Below are 19757 nucleotides of genomic sequence, written 5' to 3'. Positions count from 1 at the left end.
AATTACTATAAAATTGCCATTATTTCAATAAGTAAATGCATACATTCAAAATAATAAGCATTGGAATCAAATGTAACTTTTAAGTTGTACGTAACATTTTCTGATAAAATTGTCATACTGTAAAGTTAAACAACTTAATTAGTTCTGCATCTTTAAAAAAAAAAGTTTATAGTTTACTCCTTACAAACAAGACAGACTACAAATTATGACAAGAGTAATGTTAATACCAAAATACATCCCAGATTTACATCTGAATACACTAAAAAGATAGCAGTATAAATATATGTACTATAGTAAATATGTTTTTCTTCCATGTTCATACTTTATTATGTACATTCACTATCGGTGCTTAAAAGTACCTTAAATACTATTACACATGTATGTGAACCAACAGTTGATGAGACAAACGAATGCCAAAACCAATCTTGGATGGAAATAAAATACAACTAATAAGACCTGCATTGGGCCAGGCAGTTTTAAATAACTGTTTTATAATAATGTCTGTGCAGTGAGTTGCCCAAGCCAAATTGCACTTTGTATCATTTAGGCTGTGTATTGTCACCATCATCTAACAGCAGAATGTTTTTCTGTAGATTGTGATGATGTCTAACCAGAACATGAGGCCAGTCACTGTTGTTCAATAGCAGCACTCTGCGACAACTAAGTAAGTTGTCATACAGGAAGTTTGGACTGTCAAGTCAGGTGTGTCGGTCAGTAGGTCACAGCACAGCAAAGTGCTGGCGCAGGTGTTTCAGGACCTGCTGGGTATCTACATGCTCAGGGAAGGCATCCTCTGACCTCTGGGCTGCCGTGTAACTACTCTGCAGATCTCCAATCTGGACACAGCAGAAAACAACAGCATATCAATTCATATAATCAGGCATAGCAATGTGTTTTTATTGAAACTGAAATAAAAGTGCAGATGAAGTGTCGAGTTACCTTGTCTGACAGAGTGGAGTAGTTAAAGTGTGGCTCATACATGTGAGGGGCAATTGATGCAGCAGTCTGGAGGAAAGCTTTGGACTGTGAAAAAGAAGAGAAAAGAGGACATCGAAACAAAAACAACCATTCTGAATTAGACTCAATACCAAAAACATCATAAGCAGTACACTAAAAGACTTTAAATAATGTGTTGTATCATATGGAAAAGAACCACTGGGCATAATACTTCAGAAGAGCAAGCCTAGAAGATGTTTATTTCAGTTGGAATAGAGGGAACACTTAAACAACAATGTAACTCCAAGTCAATTACACTTCTGCGAAATCAAACTGTCCACTTAGGAAGCAACACTGATTGACAATACATTTCACATGCTGTTGTGCAAATGGAATAGATAACAGGTGGAAATAATAGGCAATTAGCAAGACATCCCCAATAAAGGAGTGGTTCTGCAGGTGGTGACCACAGACCACTTCTCAGTTCCTATGCTTCCTGGCTGATGTTTTGGTCACTTTTGAATGCTGGCGGTGCTGTCACTCTAGTGGTAGTATGTGACTGAGTCTACAACCCACACAAGTGGTTCAGGTAGTACAGCTCATCCAGGATAGCACATCAATGCGAGCTGTGGCAAGAAGGTTTGCTGTGTCTGTCAGTGTAGTGTCCAGAGCATGGAGGCGCTACCAGGAGACAGGCTAGTATATCAGGAGACGTGGAGGAGGCCGTAGGAGGGCAACAACCCAGCAGCAGGACCGCTACCTCCGCCTTTGTGCAAGGAGGAGCAAAACTGCAAAATTACCTCCAGCAGGCCACAAATGTGCATGTGTCTGCTCAAACAGTCAGAAACAGACTCCATGAGGGTAGTATGAGGGCCCGACGTCCACAGGTGGGGGTTGTGCTTACAGCCCAACACCGTGCAGGACGTTTGGCATTTGCCAGAGAACACCAAGATTGGCCAATTCGCCACTGGCGCCCTGTGCTCTTCACAGATGAAAGCAGGTTCACACTGAGCACGTGACAGAGTCTGGAGACGCTGTGGAGAACGTTCTGCTGCCTGCAACATCCTCCAGCATGACCGGTTTGGCGGTGGGTCAGTCATGGTGTGGGGTGGCATTTCTTTGGGGGGCCGCACAGCCCTCCATGTGCTCGCCAGAGGTAGCCTGACTGCCATTTGGTACCGAGATGAGATCCTCAGACCCCTTGTGATCATATGCTGGTGTGGTTGGCCCTGGGTTCCTCCTAATGCAAGACAATGCTAGACCTTATGTGGCTGGAGTGTGTCAGCAGTTCCTGCAAGAGGAAGGCATTGATGCTATGGACTGGCCCGCCCGTTCCCCAGACCTGAATCCAATTGAGCACATCTGGGACATCATGTCTCGCTCCATCCACCAACGCCACGTTGCACCACAGACTGTCCAGGAGTTGGCGGATGCTTTAGTCCAGGTCTGGGAGGAGATCCCTCAGGAGACCATCCGCCACCTCATCAGGAGCATGCCCAGGCGTTGTAGGGAGGTCATACAGGCACGTGGAGGCCACACACTACTGAGCCTCATTTTGACTTGTTTTAAGGACATTACATCAAAGTTGGATCAGCCTGTAGTGTGGTTTTCCACTTTAATTTTGAGTGTGACTCCAAATCCAGACCTCCATGGGTTGATAAATTTGATTTCCATTGATAATTTGTGTGATTTTGTTGTCAGCACACTTTTAAAGAAAACAGTATTTAATAAGAATATTTCATTCATTCAGATCTAGGACGTGTTATTTTAGTGTTCCCTTTATTTTTTTGAGCAGTTTATTTGAAGACCTAGACACACCAGTTCATTCACCTGCTCAATGTGTCCCTTGCGTAGCTCCAGCACGGCCAGGTTATTATAGGCCTCAGCATGGTCGTTGTTGAAGGCCAAGGCCAGTTTAAAACACTGGAATGCCAGAGTCAGGTCTCCTATTCCCTGTGGGGAGAAACATAAGATGCAAGTAACAAACAGAAATGCAAAGAATAAGTGATAGCATGCTATTTGTTCAAAGCACTCAGCCAGATGTGGATCCTGTCCAAGAGAAACCAGTTAGCATACAGAAGACGGTGCTGTAGAGTAACTTGATGCAATAACTAACATCTGTGTGTGCTAAGTTAACACTAACCCACCACGGCCACGTGTCCAATGTTGTACCAGACGTCAGCCTGCTCCTCATCATTGGCCACCAGGGCCAGAGCCCTCTCGAAGGAGGACAGGGTCATATCATACTGCTGGGCATAAAAGCAGCACAATCCCAGGTTGTTGTACAGCTGGCAATTATATACCCCCATCTGCAGCAGCCGTCTACAGGGAAGGACGGTTAGAGGGAAAAGACAACTTAAAATAATGTAACCATGCAAGGCATGTGTATCCAATGAAATGTCAAAATTATTAAATCACACACACAGGCATATACATACTAATCAGAGTTAGATGAGGGATTTGAAGGGGGTGGTGTGTGTTTGCCGTGTGTGACTAACCGGTAAAAGCGCAAGGCGATCTCAGGCTGGTCCGTGTAGAAGTGATTGCTGCCTATGCAGGCGATAGCCTCAACGTGAGTGTTGTCCTGCTTCAGGACATCTTTGTAGTACTCTGTGGCTGAGGTGATGTTATTCATCTCCTGTGAGAGACACATGACTATGAAGACTGATTTTGGACCTCCTGATCAATCTGCATCTCTTCTCTCATTTTACAGTAGAGTAATTCAATAGCTACTAGAGCTACAAAACAATTAGGCTCTAAATTCCTAGGCAATCAGCTGCTCGTTTCAGGTTACACATTTGACATGATGATTTCAACCTGTGGTTTCTTTAAGCAAGAGAATGCTTTGCAAACAAACAACAAAGAAATTGTTACGTGCCTCGTGAATGCGAGCAATTCCTGTTAAGAGAGTGACCTCCCCAGGGAAGTGGTCCAGACCTTGCTTGAAGAGGTTCAGTGCAGTTATAGGTTGATCAAGCCGCTGATACACCTGTTTTAGTGGCATAACAGAACAATAAGTATTTTTGTCATTTGTATACTAATGAAGATAAATAGGTCAGTAGGTTGATTTAAAAAAAACATAAACCTATTTGAACAAATAGAAACAACTTGTCATTGAGTGACACACGACCAGGTTTTATCTGCTACAGAGAAGCCTTGTGTGAGGGTTAATCTATACTGTATACAGTGTAGTTACACAATATTTACAGTGTTAAGAGTGTTTGTAAGTCATAAGTTGTATGTTGTTGTATGTTGTTACCTTGGCCAGATAGAGGTATGTGTCTACCACCTCCTGATGATTGAGAGCAGATCGGAACTGTTTTTCTGATTCCCGGTGTAAACCAAGTCTGTTAATACAAACAGTTCCAATGTAGTAGAGCTGTAGTGGTAGTATAGTATGCATTGTATACTAACAGTTGTTTGAGATCTAAGTAATCAGCTAAAGCTTTACCTGTAGTAGCACTTCCCCAGCTGGACTTTCCACCACCAGTCTTTAAACTGAGCATTCTCAGTGGCCAGAGCAGCCAGGTCTAAAGCCTGTTCACAAAACATGACAGGGTAGGTACAAATCGTTTTAGACGGAAACTTACAAACAAAAACTGCATGAAAAGCCAAAGACATACTGTATATCTGTATTTATAACTCACATTTTTTACATCATTTTCATGATGGAAGATGTACTCAAACAAGGTCTGGGGGCAGAAAAAACAGAACAGTCATAACACGTATTGAAGGCGAATAACCACAATAAATACATTTACGACACGTATGTTTTGAGAGACATTGTTCCTTAACTTACAGTACATTAGTTAAATCAGTCATACCTTGGATAAATTGGGCTTCTGGGCATATTTAGCCAAGTTGAGTCTTGACAAATTTATAAATGGCCCCTCAGGATTGGTTAACATGGAGGCTGTTCCCAGCCGGACAAATCTCCCAGATGCACCAGTGACAGGGCGGGCAGTGTGTGCTGTGCGCGGGGTCTTAATGGCCTGTTCCATTGTCCCTGGTCTGCCAGACTGGGTACTGGGCCTCACAAACCCTGTGATTGGTCGTCCCGATTGGGTAATGGGCCTAGATTCAGGACAAAAAAGCTAATTTCAGAACTAACCTGATGCTTTTCCAGGGTACATAATGCTCCTCACGACTCATTGGCAGAAATATTGTTACACTAATAACACAATTCCAGTAGGGGAAATGCTTGGAATACTTACCTAACATATACAAGATAGTTGTGAATAGAAAAGGTCACATACCTGATAGCTGGAGTAGGTCCACCTCCATGGCTTGTTTCAGGACGCCTCAGTGATGTCCCAGGGCCTGAAAGACAGCTTCATTACAGTACACTCAGAGCTGGGAACATTTTGGAAAGATTTTACCAGAACAGATTCAGAACAGTAATATATTATTGATATTGACTTTCGTAGGCTGTTCTGCAGATGACTAGTCATAGTCAGGAGTTTTTCCTGCCCAGGAAGAACTCGTGTCCCTCTGGGAAAGTTTAGAGTTCAGACTTACGAGCAACCTGGGCAATGGAGCTTTCATCCAGCATCATCTCAGCGATCCCCTCCTGGTCCACCTCCACCTCATCGATGTACACCATCTCTGTCAGAGCACGGGTCTTCAGACTCCATGCAGCCTGCCCAAAGAGCAAAGGTAGTAGATTTGATTTTACAATGTGAAAATTGTTTACTTTGATGTTACAAGGTAGGGAACTCCAACACCGATGTGCTACTGTGATATTTAATTAATTTCTCTACCCGTTCTATTTGTACTTCAACATGTCCAAACATGCCAGGTTTAGATGCAGCATGTAAAGAGACACAGAATAAAAGGAGCACAGCAGGAAGAGGTTACCTCAGAAATATGTGATGCGGAGTCAGGTTCCTTTTAAGAGAGCAGTGTGTGAAATGATGAGATAAGAGGTGAAGACAGATTTGATGCAAAAATTATGCTAGGCTATAGCAAGCACATTTCAAGACAATTTGAGTTAAGAGAAGCTAGATTAACTAAAAGTGAGATTAAATAGTGATAGTGAAAATCGAAAGTGGGTCACAATAAGGTCAAAAATTGCCAGATATGATGATAGCCCTCTAGCTAACAAGTTCTTGTTTTTTAAGTCACCAATAGCTAGCTAGCTAACAATGTGCTAACAAAACAACAGATAGCTAGCAAGCAACGGCAGAGTATCTCTGGCAAATACAGTAACGATGAATAGGCAATGATACAGAAAATGTCAAAGAATACTTTGCAAGCATGCTACTGATAGATCTTACCATCAGCTAAATTGGATTCATGCCTGGAGCTGGCTAGCAGAGCTAAAATACTAGTTTAGCTATTTCTAACCTGGTCGTATGGACTGTCCTCTAATATCTTCGAACAAATATCAGAACATGGTTGGAACTTCCGTCTTCTAAAGTAGCTCCATGCAAGAAACAAGGGATCCATCGGCACCTCCATTTCGTCTTCTTTGTCAGTGGTGCTAAAATAATTTAAGAGGTAGGTACGTTTTTAGAGCTTAGCTACCAACGCTAAGCTTGTTGCTTGAGCAGCAAGCGTCCTGTCACTCGCCGCAACAGAGGATAGGGGAGGTCCTCTTGTAGGTGCACTTGATTGAGCCCCCTCGGCACGCCGGGCGGGCGTGTGCAATTTTTATTGCCATTCCATCCATTCTACAATGCGAACTCTGCCCACCCGGGGCAATCACCCAATGCTGCATTGATTTCTTTGGCATTTACCGTGAGAACAATATTATTATTTGATGTGAAGCAAGATCAGTGCGTTAATTCAATTACTTTTGTGTACTGCCTGTCTTTGTTTTCAAAGGGTATGCACTCAGCTTGGTCTCATAGACTAGATGTAACATAGTAAACGTATATCTGGGATGCTTTAACTGCTATGATATGTTACGTTTGGTATGGTTATAAAAGACAGATGGTTACTTAAGGCAGGGTGGGTGGATGGGTGGACGTATAACAGAAGGTTGTGAGTTCAAATCTCATCATGGACAACTTTATAATTTTTAGCTAATTAGCAACTTTTCAACTACTTACTACTTTTTAGCTACTTTGTAACTAAACTCAGCAAAAAAAGAAACGGCCCTTTTTCAGGACCCAGTCTTTCAAAGATAATTCGTAAAAATCCAAATAACTTTACAGATCTTCATTGTAAAGGGTTTAAACACTGTTTGTTTCCCATGCTTGTTCAATGAACCATCAACAATTAATGAACATACACCTGTGGAACGGTCGTTAAGACACTAACAGCTTACAGATAGTAGACAATGAAAATCACAGTTATGAAAACGTAGGACACTAAGGAGGCCTTTCCACTGACTCTGAAAAACACCAAAAGAAAGATGCCCAAGGTCCCTGCTCATCTGCGTGAACGTGTCTTAGACATGCTGCGAGGAGGCATGAGGACTGCAGATTTGGCCAGGGCAATAAATTGCAATGTCCTTACTGTGAGACGCCTAAGACAGCACTACAGGTAGACAGGATGGACAGCTGATCGTCCTCGCAGTGGCAGACCACGTGTAACAACACCTGCACAGGATCGGTACATCCTAACATCACACATGCGGGACAGGTACAGGATGGCAATAATAACTGCCCAAGTTACACCAGGAATGCACAATCCCCCCCATCAGTGCTCAGACTGTCCGCAATAGGCTGAGAGAGGCTAGACTGAAGGCCTGTTGTATGGCAGGTCCTAACCAGACATTACCGGCAACAACGTCGCCTATGGCCACAAACCCACCGTCGCTGGACCAGACAGGACTATGCGTTACAGGGAAAACATTATTCTCCCTCATGTGGTACCCTTCCTGCAGGTTCATCCTGACATGACCCTACAGCATGACAATTCCACCAGCCATACTGCTCGTTCTGTGCGTGATTTCCTGCAAGACAGGAATGTCAGTGTTCTGCCATGGCCAGCGAAGAGCCCAGATCTCAATCCCATTGAGTACGTCTGGGACCTGTTGGATCGGAGGGCGAGGGCTAGGGCCATTCCCCCCAGAAATGTCCGGGAACTTGCAGCCACCTAGCTAGAATTCGTAACATATAATTCATTTGCGAATTCGTAACATATAGTACGTTTTGTGAATTCGTAACATATAGTACGTTTTGCAAATTCATAACATATAATACGAATTGTAATTCATAACATATGCGAAATGGGCGATGGACACTTACAAATTAATCCATACCATACGAAGCGCAACATATATTAATCCATACCATACGAAACGTAACATATACTACATTTAGTTTGGCAGAATTTACATACAGAATAATACAAAATGCTCTGAGAGCGCTACATTCTGTGACCTTCACTTCAGCACCCACCGTGTGGACAGCGTGTGGACAGCGACTTTATTAAAAAGTAGGAGCTGAGCGGATGGCGAGTTAAAGTAGCATACCTGAACGCATGTGTTATCTGAAAAAAACATGCAATTGGTGAATATGTAATACAGTTCATTTTTTAAATGTCATAATTTAAACAACATAATTTATAGTCTCCTAAACACAAATGTAGACCTTCTTTCTTTTGGTTAAAGCCTATGCATGGATAGAGGAACTACTGTTAGAATGTTAAAGAAATGTGCAAAAGGGTAAAATATTCAACGGCGCCTACTTGGATTGACAGCTGTCAAAAGCTTCCTGGTACTGTCTACACACCATTGGTTAGCCAGGGTTAGAGCCATTGGTTAAAGTGCATTCTTTAGGGGCTGACGTTTATCCCCGTCTAATGATTGCCATTGGTCCGTGAACATCCCTTCAAACGCTAAATAGATATTCGGGGATGTGATTGGACAGATAGTTGATCAATCACAAATGTAGATTACATTTTGGGGCGGTGCTTGTAAATAAACGCGAATACTCCATCTTATAGGATTTGACGAGAGCTTCGACCTGTCTCGAGCGGGGCAACTAGCCAAAGGCTGAAGTAGAGATAGATATTTGCTTTTTACTATGAAAAGAACTGAATAGTTAACTATTTTTAATTAGAGATAAGCATATCTCAAAGTAAAAATATATTTAGTGAGACTATTATGCACATGGAACACAAATGCCCGCTATAACCGCTTGTACCGGATACAATGCATTTTCAGTGGAACTAAGAGATATGGGATTGAATGAAATCCTTCTCGGTGAATGAAGAAATATCAAATACTCGAGACAGAGAAGAAGTACGGACATGGCTGACAGGACCGCTCCGAATTGTCACCTGCGACTAGAATGGGTTTACGGGTATCGGGGACATCAGTGCCGCAACAACCTGTACTACACAGCTGCCAAGGAAATTGTCTACTTCGTCGCCGGTGTGGGAGTAGTGTATAACACACGGGAACACAAGCAAAAATTTTACTTGGGCCACAACGATGACATAATCAGGTAATCGCACTTGCAGGAACTCATTCATTCACAGATATGCCGAGATACAAAATAAAACACGAGGAGGTAGCATCAATAAAAACAGCAAACCGATCAAGTTTCTATTTCTGGCGAGGAGATACTTTGCCTACAAGTCTATATTGAATCGAGGTTATGACTTGTAATATATAACTATACAGTTTCAACGAGTCAAAATTCTATAGTTTGTGAAAACATCACACTGAGCTCAACTTGTGAGCTAACCGCCTTTCAGCACCTACTGGATGGACAGCAACTTCATTAAAAGTAGAGGCTTGGGTGGGAGTAATGATGTAATAATTTTGTTTTGAAAAGATGCAGTTACTGTATCATATCTGATATAATACACTCTTAGAAAAAGGGTTTCTAAAAGGGTTCTGCAACTCTCCCCATAGGAGAACCCTTTTTTGGTTCCAGGTAGAACTCTTTTGGGTTCTATGTAGAACCCTCTGTGGAAAGGGTTCTACATGGAACCCAAAAGGCTCTACCTGGAACTAAAAGGGGTTCTTCAAAGGGTCCTCCTATAGGGAAGGTGAGACATTTTATCTCATGATTCTAAACTGGATTTATTTTGCATAACTTATGGCATTTGAGGTAAGTTATTTGCTGTATGTGGACACCTGTTCGTCGAACATCTCATTCAAAAATCAGGGGGCATTAATATGGAGTTGGTTCCCCTTTGCTGCTATAACATCTTCCACTCTTCTGGGAAGGATTTCCACTAGATGTTGGAACATTGCTGCGGGGACTTGCTTCCATTCAGCCACAAGAGCATTAGCGAGGTCGGGCGCTGATGTTGGATGATTAGGCCTGGCTCGCAGGCGGTGTTCCATTTCATCCCAAAGGTGTTTGATGGGGTTGAGGTCAGGGCTCAGAGGAGGCCAGTCAAGTTCTTCCACACCAATCTCGACAAACCATTTCTGTATGAACCTCTCTTTGTGCATTTTTTTTTAAACCTTTATTTAAGTAGGCAAGTCAGTGAAAACCTGTTGTGACTAGGGGGCAGTATTTTCATTTTTGGAAAAATAACGTACCCAAAGAAAACAGGATATTTTGTTTGGACAAGATGCTAGAATATGAATATAATTGACAGCTTAGGATAGAAAACACTCTAAAGTTTCCAAAACTGTAAGAATATTGTCTGTGAGTATAACAGAACTGATATTGCAGGCGAAAGCCTGAGAAAAATCCAATCCGGAAGTGCCTCGTGTTTTGAAAGCTCTGCGTTCCAATGCGTCCCTATTGAGCAGTGAATGGGCTATCAACCAGATTACGTTTTCTACGTATTTCCCAAGGTGTCTACAGCATTGTGACGTAGTTTTACGCATTAATGTTGAAGAATACCCGTAAGCGGCTACATTGTGTAAGTGGTCACCTGATGGCTCTCAGAGTGACTCTCGCGTAAAATACAGAGGTAGCCATTTTTCCAATCGGTCCTACTGAAAAACCAATTGTCCCGGTGGATATATTATCAAATAGATATTTGAAAAACACCTTGAAGATTGATTATTAACAACGTTTGCCATGTTTCTGTCGATATTATGGAGCTAATTTGGAATATTTTTCGGCGTTTTCGTGACCGTAATTTCCGGTCGATTTCTCAGCCAAACGTGAAGAACAAATGGAGCTATTTCACCTACAAAATAATATTTTTGGAAAAAATTAACATTGGCTATCTAACTGGGAGTCTCGTGAGTGAAAACATCCAAAGCTCATCAAAGGTAAACGATTTAATTTGATTGCTTTTCTGATTTCCGTGACCAAGTTACCTGCTGCTAGCTGGACAAAATGCTATGCTAGGCTATCGATAAACTTACACAAATGCTTGTCTAGCTTTGGCTGTAAAGCATATTTTGAAAATCTGAAACGACAGGATGATTAACACAAGGCTAAGCTGTGTCTCAGTATATTTCACTTGTGATTTTCATGAATAGGAATATTTTCTAGTAATATTTATGTCTGTTGCGTTATGCTAATTAGTGTCAGTCGATGATTACGTTCCCGGATCCGGGATGGGGAGTATCAAGAGTTAAGAACAAATTATTGCATGGCGGCATTGTCGTGCTAAAATAGGAAAGGGCCTTCCCCAAACTGTTCCACAAAGATGGAAGCACAGAATCGTCTAGAATGTAATTGAATACTGTAGCGTTAAGATTTCCCTTCACTGGAACTAAGGGGCTTAGCCTGAACCATGAAAAACAGCCCCAGACCATTATTCCTCCTCCATCAAACTTTACAGTTGGCACTATGCATTCGGGCAGGTAGCATTCTCCTGGCATCGCCAAACCCAGATTCGTCCGTCAGACTGCCAGATTGTGAAGCGTGATTTATCACTCCAGAGAACACGTTTCCACTGCTCGAGAGTCCAATGGTGGCGAGCTTTACACCACTCCAGCCGGCCCTTGGCATTGTGCATGGTGATCTTAAGCTTGTGTCTGGGCTGCTTGGTCATGGAAACCTATTTCATGAAGCTCGCTACGAACAGTTCTTGTGCTGATGTTGCTTCCAGAGGCAGTTTGGAACTTGGTAGTGAGTGTTATGACCAAGGACAGGTAATTTTTATGAACTCGGAGGTCCTGTTCTGTAAGCTTGTGTGGTCTACCACAATGCAGCTGAGCAGCTGTTGCTCCTAGATGTTTCCACTTCACAATAACAGCACACAGTTGACCAGGGCAGCTCTAGCAAGGCAGAAATTTGACCAACTGACTAGTTGGAAAGGTAGCATCCTATGTCGGTGCCACGTTGAAAGCCACTGAGCTTTTCAGTAAGGCCATTCTACTATCAATGTTTGTCTATGGAGATCGCATAGCTGTGTGCTCGATGTTATACACTTGTCAGCAATGGGTCTGGCTGAAATAGCCAAATCCACTAATTTGAATGGGTGTCCACATACTTTTGTCTATATCGTGCATTTCTTTCTAGTCACAGTGGAACGTGAAATACAGTAACTCCACTCTGCATTCACTATTCCACCCTTAAAACCCATGATTACTGCTCAGCGACCCATCATAACTCTCAGGATGAATGGGAATAGATGGACTTGAAGGTCTTTTTTATTTTACCTTTATTTTACTAGGCAAGTCAGTTAAGAACAAATTCTTATTTTCAATGACGGCCGAGGAACAGTGGGTTAACTGCCTGTTCAGGGGCAGAACGACAGATTTCGTACCATGTCAGCTCGGGGATTTGAACTTGCAACCTTTCGGTTACTAGTTTAATGCTCGAACCACTAGGCTACCCTACCACCCCGGGAATGTTCAGGGAATGTTTGAAACACTTTAGTCTGCGATTCGCAAATAGATATTTTTGGTGGTGGGTCAGGTAAACTTGAATGGACACAGAGACCCACATCCCTATGATCGTTCCAATCATTCACGTCAATGGGGAGGAACTCAGCCAACCTCTTGAGGAAATATTCTTTATTATAATATTAGAATTACGCCTCTTTCACTTCTAGGGGAAAAATTGCGGCAGCTTGCTCCTTACAATGAATGACCATGTACAGAATGACCTGTGTCCACTGCTCCAGTGGCAGTGTTGTCATTGTGTGGGTTGGCCTGGAGATGACTAGGATTATATACTGTAGTGTCGTTAGTCAGCTGTTCTGCTGCTCCATTATTCATTGGTCAACAGAGAGACAGACCTTGCCTTGCCTTCTGTGTGAAGTGCTTCAGTTCAAATGCCGTGAGGAGTAATATAATAATACAATATATGCCATTTAGCACACACTTTTATCCAAAACTACTTATAGTCATGCATGCATACATTTTACTTATGGATGGTCCCGGGAATTGGACCCACTATCCTGAATTTGCAAGCACCATACTCTACCAACTGAGCTACAGAGGAGTTGATCCATCTCATATTACATGTCAGAAGCATATGTGTAGTGGAGGTAATTCGGTGCCATGAGTGGACTTGTCTGAGACCTGAAGACTTGTGTTGGCTCGCCATGCTAATGTTTAGACTTTAGCTTGGTGAGCTAATACAATCATGGGGTGTGTAGATGACTGTGTTTTGGTTGCCTCAGAGGTGAGGGCTCAGGGGAAGCAATGTCGAGCAGACACAGAAGACAGAACTGCAGCTGTTGGCGGGCGGCTCTCTCTAACATTGCACGAAGCCATGTGGAAGATGCAGACTCCTCAAATAGCATTGGGAGTCATCTCCTTCCTCACTGTGCCGTGTTTTCATTTTCTACAGAAGAAACAGCCACGAGAGACGGGTGAAGGGAGTCTAACTTTCATTACTTGAAGTCAGTGTGTGTTTAATTCAGACAGATTCAGACATGATTCAGTTCTTCTGTTTGTTTGTGTTGTAACTACTGTATGTTTATATTTGTTAGTGTTTTGTGTGCTGGATGAATTAATTGCTCACCCTCCTGATGTTATCTTGCCCTGTGGCGTCCTCTGTCTGCCGGTTTCCCAGTCTGCCTGACTGACTGAGGAGAGCTAGCTAATGTTTTCAAACATGAATGACAGGCCATTTCATTGGACTGACTGTGACCCTTGTTCACTCTCACTGAGTCGCACCCAGCATAGTACTTTGTGGTACCGTCTTGTCTATCCACTCCAGGATAAGTGTTATCTGTCCTCTAACGCAGTGGTTCTCAAACCTTTTATAGTCCCGTAACCCTTCAAACATTCAACCTTCAGCTGCGTACCCTCTCTAGCACCAGGGTCAGCGCACTTTCAAATGTTTTTTTTGTTGCCATCATTGTAAGCCTGCCACACACACACTATACAATACATTTATTAAACATAAGAATGAGTGTTAGATTTTGTCATTACCAGGCTCGTGGGAAGTGACATAGAGCTCATATAGGACCAGGGCACAAATAATATAATAATCAATAATCTTGCTTTTTATTTATCCATCTTACATATAAAAACATATTTGGTCATCAAAAATTGTGAATAACTCACCTCAGGTTAATGAGAAGGATGTGCTTGAAAGGATGCACATACCTCTGCAATGTTGGGTTGTATTGGAGAGAGTCTCAGTCTTAAATCATTTTCCACACACAGTCTGTGCCTGTATTTAGTTCTCATGCTAGTGAGGGCCGAGAATCCACCCTCACATAGGTATGTGGTTGCAAAGGGCATCAGTGTCTTAACAGCGCAATTTGCCAAGGCAAGAAACTCTGAGTGCAGACCTATCCAGAAATCTAGCAGTGGCTTCTGATTAAATTAAATTAAATTTTCACAGAACCGCTTATTGCAATTTCGATGAGGCTCTCTTGTTCAGATATCGGTAAGTGGACTGGAGGCAGGGCTTGAGAGGGATAACGAATCCAGTTGTTTGTGTCATCCACTTTCGGGTGCGCTTAATTGCGTACCCAGCTGACTCAGGTGCTTCGCTATATCACATTTAACATTGTCCGTAACTTCGAGTTAATTTGCACACAAGAAATCATACAATGATGGAAAGACCTGTGTGTTGTCCTTGTTAATGCAGACAGAAAAGAGGTCCAACTTCTTAATCAATAGCCTCAATTTTGTCCCACACATTGAATATAGTTGTGGAGAGTTCCTGTAATCTGAGATTCAAATCATTCAGGTGAGATAAAACATCACCCAGAGGCCAGTCGTGTGAGAAATTCGTCATCAACGAAGCGGTCAGACAAGTGAAAATGATGGTCAGTAAAGAAAACTTTAAGCTCGTCTTTCAATTTTAAAAAACGTGCCTATACTTTGCCCCTTGATAACCAGCGCACTTCTGTATGTTGTAAAAGCATTACATGGTCGCTGCCCATGTCAATGCATAATGCAGAAAATACACAACAGTTCAGAGGCCTTGCTTTAACAAAGTTAACCATTTTCACTATTGTGTCCAAAACATTTTTTAAGCTGTCAGGCATTCCCTTGGCAGCCGGAGCAACTGCTTGCACGTGCGTTACCACTCCACTATGTCTCCCTGTCATGGCTTTTGTGCCATCAGTACAGATACCAACACATCTTGACCACCAAAGTCCATTTGATGTCACAAAGCTGTCCAGTACTTTAAAAATATCCTCTCCTGTTGTCCTGGTTTCCAGAAGAGGATGACTTCCTTAATTATCCCACCGTAAATGTAACAGACATATACCAGGAGTTGTGCCAGGCCCGCCACATCTGTTGACTCATCCAGCTGTAACGCATGTAACTGGCTTGAATGCGAAGCAGTAATTGTTTCAAAACATCTCCTGCCATGTCACTGATGCATTGTGAAACAGTGTTGTTTGATGAAGGCATTGTCTGTATAGTTTTGTTTGCCTTTTCCCCCAGCACTGTCCCAGCCATATCTGTGGCAGCAGGAAAAATTAAGCACAGGGTTGGCATCATCATGTTTTGTGGGGGTGCTTTGCTGCAGGAGGGACTGGTGCACTTCACAAAATAGATAGCATCGTAAGGTAGGAAAATTATGTGGATATTAGTCAGGAAGTTAAAGCATGGTTGCAAATGGGTCTTCCAAATGGACAATGACACTAAGCATACTTCCAAAGTTGTGGCAAAATGGCTTAATAAGGCTCGGGACAATAAGGCCCCCTTTGGATGAATTGCATGCCCATAGTAAACTGAAAAGAAATCTGTCCAAAATTGCTAATATATGCATATAATAATTAATATTGAATAGAAAACACTCTAAAGCTTCTAAAACCGTTTGAATTATGTCTGTAAGTATAGCAGAACTCACAGGGCAGCCAATCTCCCAAACTAGTTTTGTCATCCAGAAAGTTGGGGCAACTTTGACGTCATCGCCCCCACCCTTCCCAACCAGCTATGGATCTGGGAACAGTTTCTATGTCTTCCTCGAGATGTCCTCTATCAGTTGAGCATTTAATTGTGCAAATCCCGCGAGCTTTGACCCTTTGGCAGGCAAAATAGTGAGTGTCGCGAGAAAATACATGCGCTTTCGGGCGCGCGTTGGGTACAGAGCTCCCTTTGTTCCAACTTGCATGAGAAGAAGTCAGATTTTCAGGTTGAATTGAAAATTGTTTTGTACATTAATAACATCCTAAGGCTTGATTCTGCACTTAGTTTGACCAGTTTAGTCGACATATAATATGTAATTTTGAAGTTTTGATGCGTAACTGTTCGGGACCAGAAGTCATTTTGGATGCATTTCAGCTGGAACTTGTCGCATATGCTAATACAAAGACACACGACTTGAAACCAAACGATGTATTGGGTAAGTATGACTCCTTCCACTACATTCTGATCGAAGACCATCAAAGGTAAGGGAATATTTATGTTGTAATTTTGTGTTTCTGTTGACTCCAACATAGCGGAGAAATATTGCTTATGTCTGAGCGCCGTCTCAGATTATTGAATAGTGAACGATTTCTGTAACGTTAAAAATAAATGTGACAAAGCGATTGCATTAAGAAGCAGTGTATCTTTCTAACTATATGTAGAACATGTATATTTAGTCAAAGTTTATGATGTGTATTGCTGTTATCTGGTGGAGCTATCTATAATTTCTCCGGACATTTTTTAGCATTTTCTGAACATGGCGTCAATGTAAACGGAGATTTATGGATATAAATGGCATATTATTTAAAAAAACATAAATGTACTGTGTAACATGTCCTATTACTGTCATCTGATGAAGATTTTCAAAAGGTTATTGAATTATTTTTCTTTTAATCCTGCGTTTGTGATTGCATCTTTTGTTCGACAAAATGGCTACATATCGTCTGTGTCTTTGTGGTGGTTTGACATACATATGTGCTATGTTTTCGCCGTAAAACATTTAGGAATCTGACTCTCTGGGTAGATGAACAGGTGTTTATCTTTCATTTTAGCTATTGGACTTGTTAAGGTGTGGAGGTGAAATATTTCTAAGAATATTTTTGCATTCTGTGCGCCACTTTTTGAGTTGAGCGGGGGGGGGGGGGGGTGCCCTTGGGGGGTGCCCTTGGGGGGTGCCCTTGGGGAGTGCCCTTGGGGAGTGCCCTTGGGGAACGTGTAGCGTAAACACGTTAAGTTAAGTCAAGGTATCAAGGTATTGGAATGGCCATCACAAAGCCCTGAACTCAATCTTATAGAAAATTTGTGGGCAGTACTGAAAAAGTTTGTGGGCGCATTGAGGCCTACAAACCTGACTCAGTTACACCAGCTCTGTCAGGAGGAATGGGCCAAAATTCACCCAACTTATTGTGGGAAGCTTGTGGAAGGCTACCTGAAACGTTTGACCCAAGTGAAACAATTTAAAGGCAATGCTACCAATTACTAATTGAGTGTTTGTAAACTTCTGACCCACTGGAAATGTGATGAAAAATAGAAGCTGAAATAAATCCTTCTCTCTAATATTATTCTGACATTTCACATTCTTAAAATCCTAACTGACCTAAGACAGGGAATTTTTACTAGGATTAAATGTCAGGAATTGTGAAAAACGGAGTTTAAATGTATTTGGCTAAGGTGTGTGTATGTGTGTGTATATATATATATATATATATATATATCTTTAATATATTTTTTAAAATGTGAACCACATTTTTATTATGCTTACCCCAGTTTGGGAATAATGTCTCTAACATAACTAGACTGTAAAGAAAAATCTAGTTGTTTCAACACATTTTTATTCATTAGCTGGATACTATACCAAACAAGAATATAAACGCACATGTAAAGTGTTGGTACCATGTTTCATGGCCAAGCCACCCGGACAGCTGATGAAACAGAAATATTTATGTCTGTAATAAAGCCCTTTTGTGGGGAAAAACTCATGCTGATTGGTTGGGCCTGGCTCCCCAGTGGTTGGGCCTATGGTTGAGCCACTCATGGCAGTGCCCCTGCCCAGTCATGTGAAATCCATAGGTAAGGGCCAAATGAATTTATTTCAATTGACTGATTTCCTAACATGAACTGTAACTCAGTAAAATATTTTAAATTGTTGCATGTTGGGTTTATATATTTTTTCAGTATAGTTTATTCAACTTTTCAGTGTTATCTGAACTAAAAGAAAAATAGTTGGCCCAAACTTAGCTCCAACTTGAGAAAGCGTAGGCAAAAATTCAGTAAATTTAAAATGTTTGCTAAACTTGCTTAATATCTTTATTCAACTATAAATTATTAGGGAATCATACCTAAAAACATCTCCCACGGACACACACACACGCTAAACTGAATTACAAGCAGATGTGTTCAAAGATAAAGATAAAGGTTTGTGGTGTAATCCCCTAAAGTGATTATTGAAGAAGGTGAACTATAGCACAAGGCATGGAGAGGAATTTCAAGTCAGGAATGGATTTTTCCGGGGTTCATCAGAGCACCCGTTGCAGTCACTGAAATGGTAAACACACTAGAGTTGTATCTCTTTCAGAGTGAAGGAGAGGAATCTAAAGGACCGTGTTGGCAGGATTAGATTACATCAGCTGTGAGTGACATGTTAGCACAGAGCAGTATGGGGGAGGGGTGGGCAAGCATTGTGTCTCAGTCAGCCACACAATATTTATCAGAGGCAAGCTCTCCTCTCTCCATTATTCTACCCCTTTCTCACTATCCCACTCCACTTCATCACTCACTCTTACTTGCTCTCTCTCTCTCTCTCTCTCTCTCTCTCTCTGTCTGTCTTGCTCTCATTCTTCCTCTCTCTTTCTCTCTACCTTCCTCTTCATTCATACTTTATGTTTGCTCTGTGTGGCCATCTACCATGTGCATTCACTCATTTCTAATGTTGTCTGTAACCTGTTACACTTGTGCCCTTATACGGGTTGAAATTGGCAGATTCGGACACTGATAAGCTCCTAAATTGGAACACAGCGGTTGTACAGTAACATGCTATACACGATGTCTGATCTCAGGGTCTCCGCTTCACAGCTCTGTATGGGTTTCGACTGACTGATTTCTGAACTTGAGCGCTACGTGCAACAAGAAGTTGCCCCCATCAATTGGTCAACTTGTGAAACATTTTTGTTGTCTGAGTGAGGGAAATTCTGTAAATTCCTAGGACTTTATGTATTTTCAAAGACGATACTTTGATAATTATAATAAATACCGATTTGATGTCATACAAGCAAGCCAAACACCTGTGAATCCAAGTGTGCACTTCACATGTCATAAAACTCATGTCATATACAGGGTCAATGTTTATGATCACTATGTTTGATGTACAGTTACAAGATGACATGACGTTATACCCTGGGTTATCCTGAACAGAATGAGCCTACTTTGTTGTATTGTGAGGAGCATTTTCTGTGGACCACACATCTGAATGCACTCATAACTCTTCTATGAGCACCAAAATTACGATCTGCTTCTCTGAATTGCCATGTGAAAGCCTAATACTGTAAGATCGTATTTTGTAATGTAGCTATTCATATTGGCAATAGAGCAACCTTTCAAATGATGGCCACCTGACCCAGATTGCGATTTATAATGGACTGTATTTGGATTGCGTAAGCAACAACAGTAATTGTGT

General features: G+C 41.8%; 2 protein-coding genes across 5 annotated transcripts in view; one reads left to right on the top strand and one right to left on the bottom strand.

Moving 5' to 3' along the window:
* Nucleotides 1-6503, bottom strand: LOC135508209 (tetratricopeptide repeat protein 8-like). Of its 4 annotated transcripts, XM_064928246.1 has the most exons (14): nt 6283-6343; nt 5697-5710; nt 5455-5575; nt 5193-5256; nt 4761-5010; nt 4584-4628; nt 4388-4473; nt 4196-4283; nt 3815-3925; nt 3435-3574; nt 3084-3258; nt 2767-2889; nt 940-1023; nt 1-836 (listed from the first exon to the last, which is right to left on the bottom strand). In XM_064928246.1, exons 3-14 carry the CDS (start codon nt 5537-5539, stop codon nt 720-722), a joined length of 1368 nt encoding a protein of 455 aa, XP_064784318.1. In that variant the 5' UTR covers nt 5540-5575; nt 5697-5710; nt 6283-6343; the 3' UTR covers nt 1-719. The 4 variants fall into 4 exon arrangements, with proteins under 4 accessions (XP_064784318.1, XP_064784316.1, XP_064784317.1 ...); XM_064928244.1 differs by lacking the exon at nt 5697-5710 and having other exon boundaries at nt 6283-6503; XM_064928245.1 differs by lacking the exon at nt 5697-5710 and having other exon boundaries at nt 6213-6301.
* Nucleotides 6504-8846: 2343 nt separating this feature from the next.
* The window catches only part of LOC135508208 (echinoderm microtubule-associated protein-like 5), a 75132-nt gene continuing 64221 nt past the window's right edge, over nt 8847-19757 (top strand). Inside the window, exon 1 of the mRNA XM_064928243.1 lies at nt 8847-9335. Within this exon, the coding sequence (XP_064784315.1) occupies nt 9139-9335 (197 nt within the window). The 5' untranslated portion in view covers nt 8847-9138. The remainder of the gene's footprint in view (nt 9336-19757) is intronic.

This window comes from Oncorhynchus masou, chromosome 21 (genome assembly GCF_036934945.1).
Source record: "Oncorhynchus masou masou isolate Uvic2021 chromosome 21, UVic_Omas_1.1, whole genome shotgun sequence".
NCBI classification, from domain to species: Eukaryota; Metazoa; Chordata; class Actinopteri; order Salmoniformes; family Salmonidae; genus Oncorhynchus; species Oncorhynchus masou.
The sequence above is the reverse complement of the archived record's forward strand: the minus strand, read 5'-3'. Positions and strand labels throughout refer to the sequence as shown.

Excerpts from the sequence above, each read along its gene's own strand:
- LOC135508209 (XM_064928244.1), bottom strand. The coding sequence starts at position 6,396 with ATGGAGGTGCCGATGGATCCCTTGTTTCTTGCATGGAGCTACTTTAGA. Across the intron at positions 4,474-4,583 it reads ATGAAAATGATGTAAAAAAT|GCTTTAGACCTGGCTGCTCT; the intron begins GTGAGTTATAAA and ends TTTTGTGAACAG. Across the intron at positions 3,575-3,814 it reads GAATTGCTCGCATTCACGAG|GAGATGAATAACATCACCTC; the intron begins GCACGTAACAAT and ends TGTCTCTCACAG.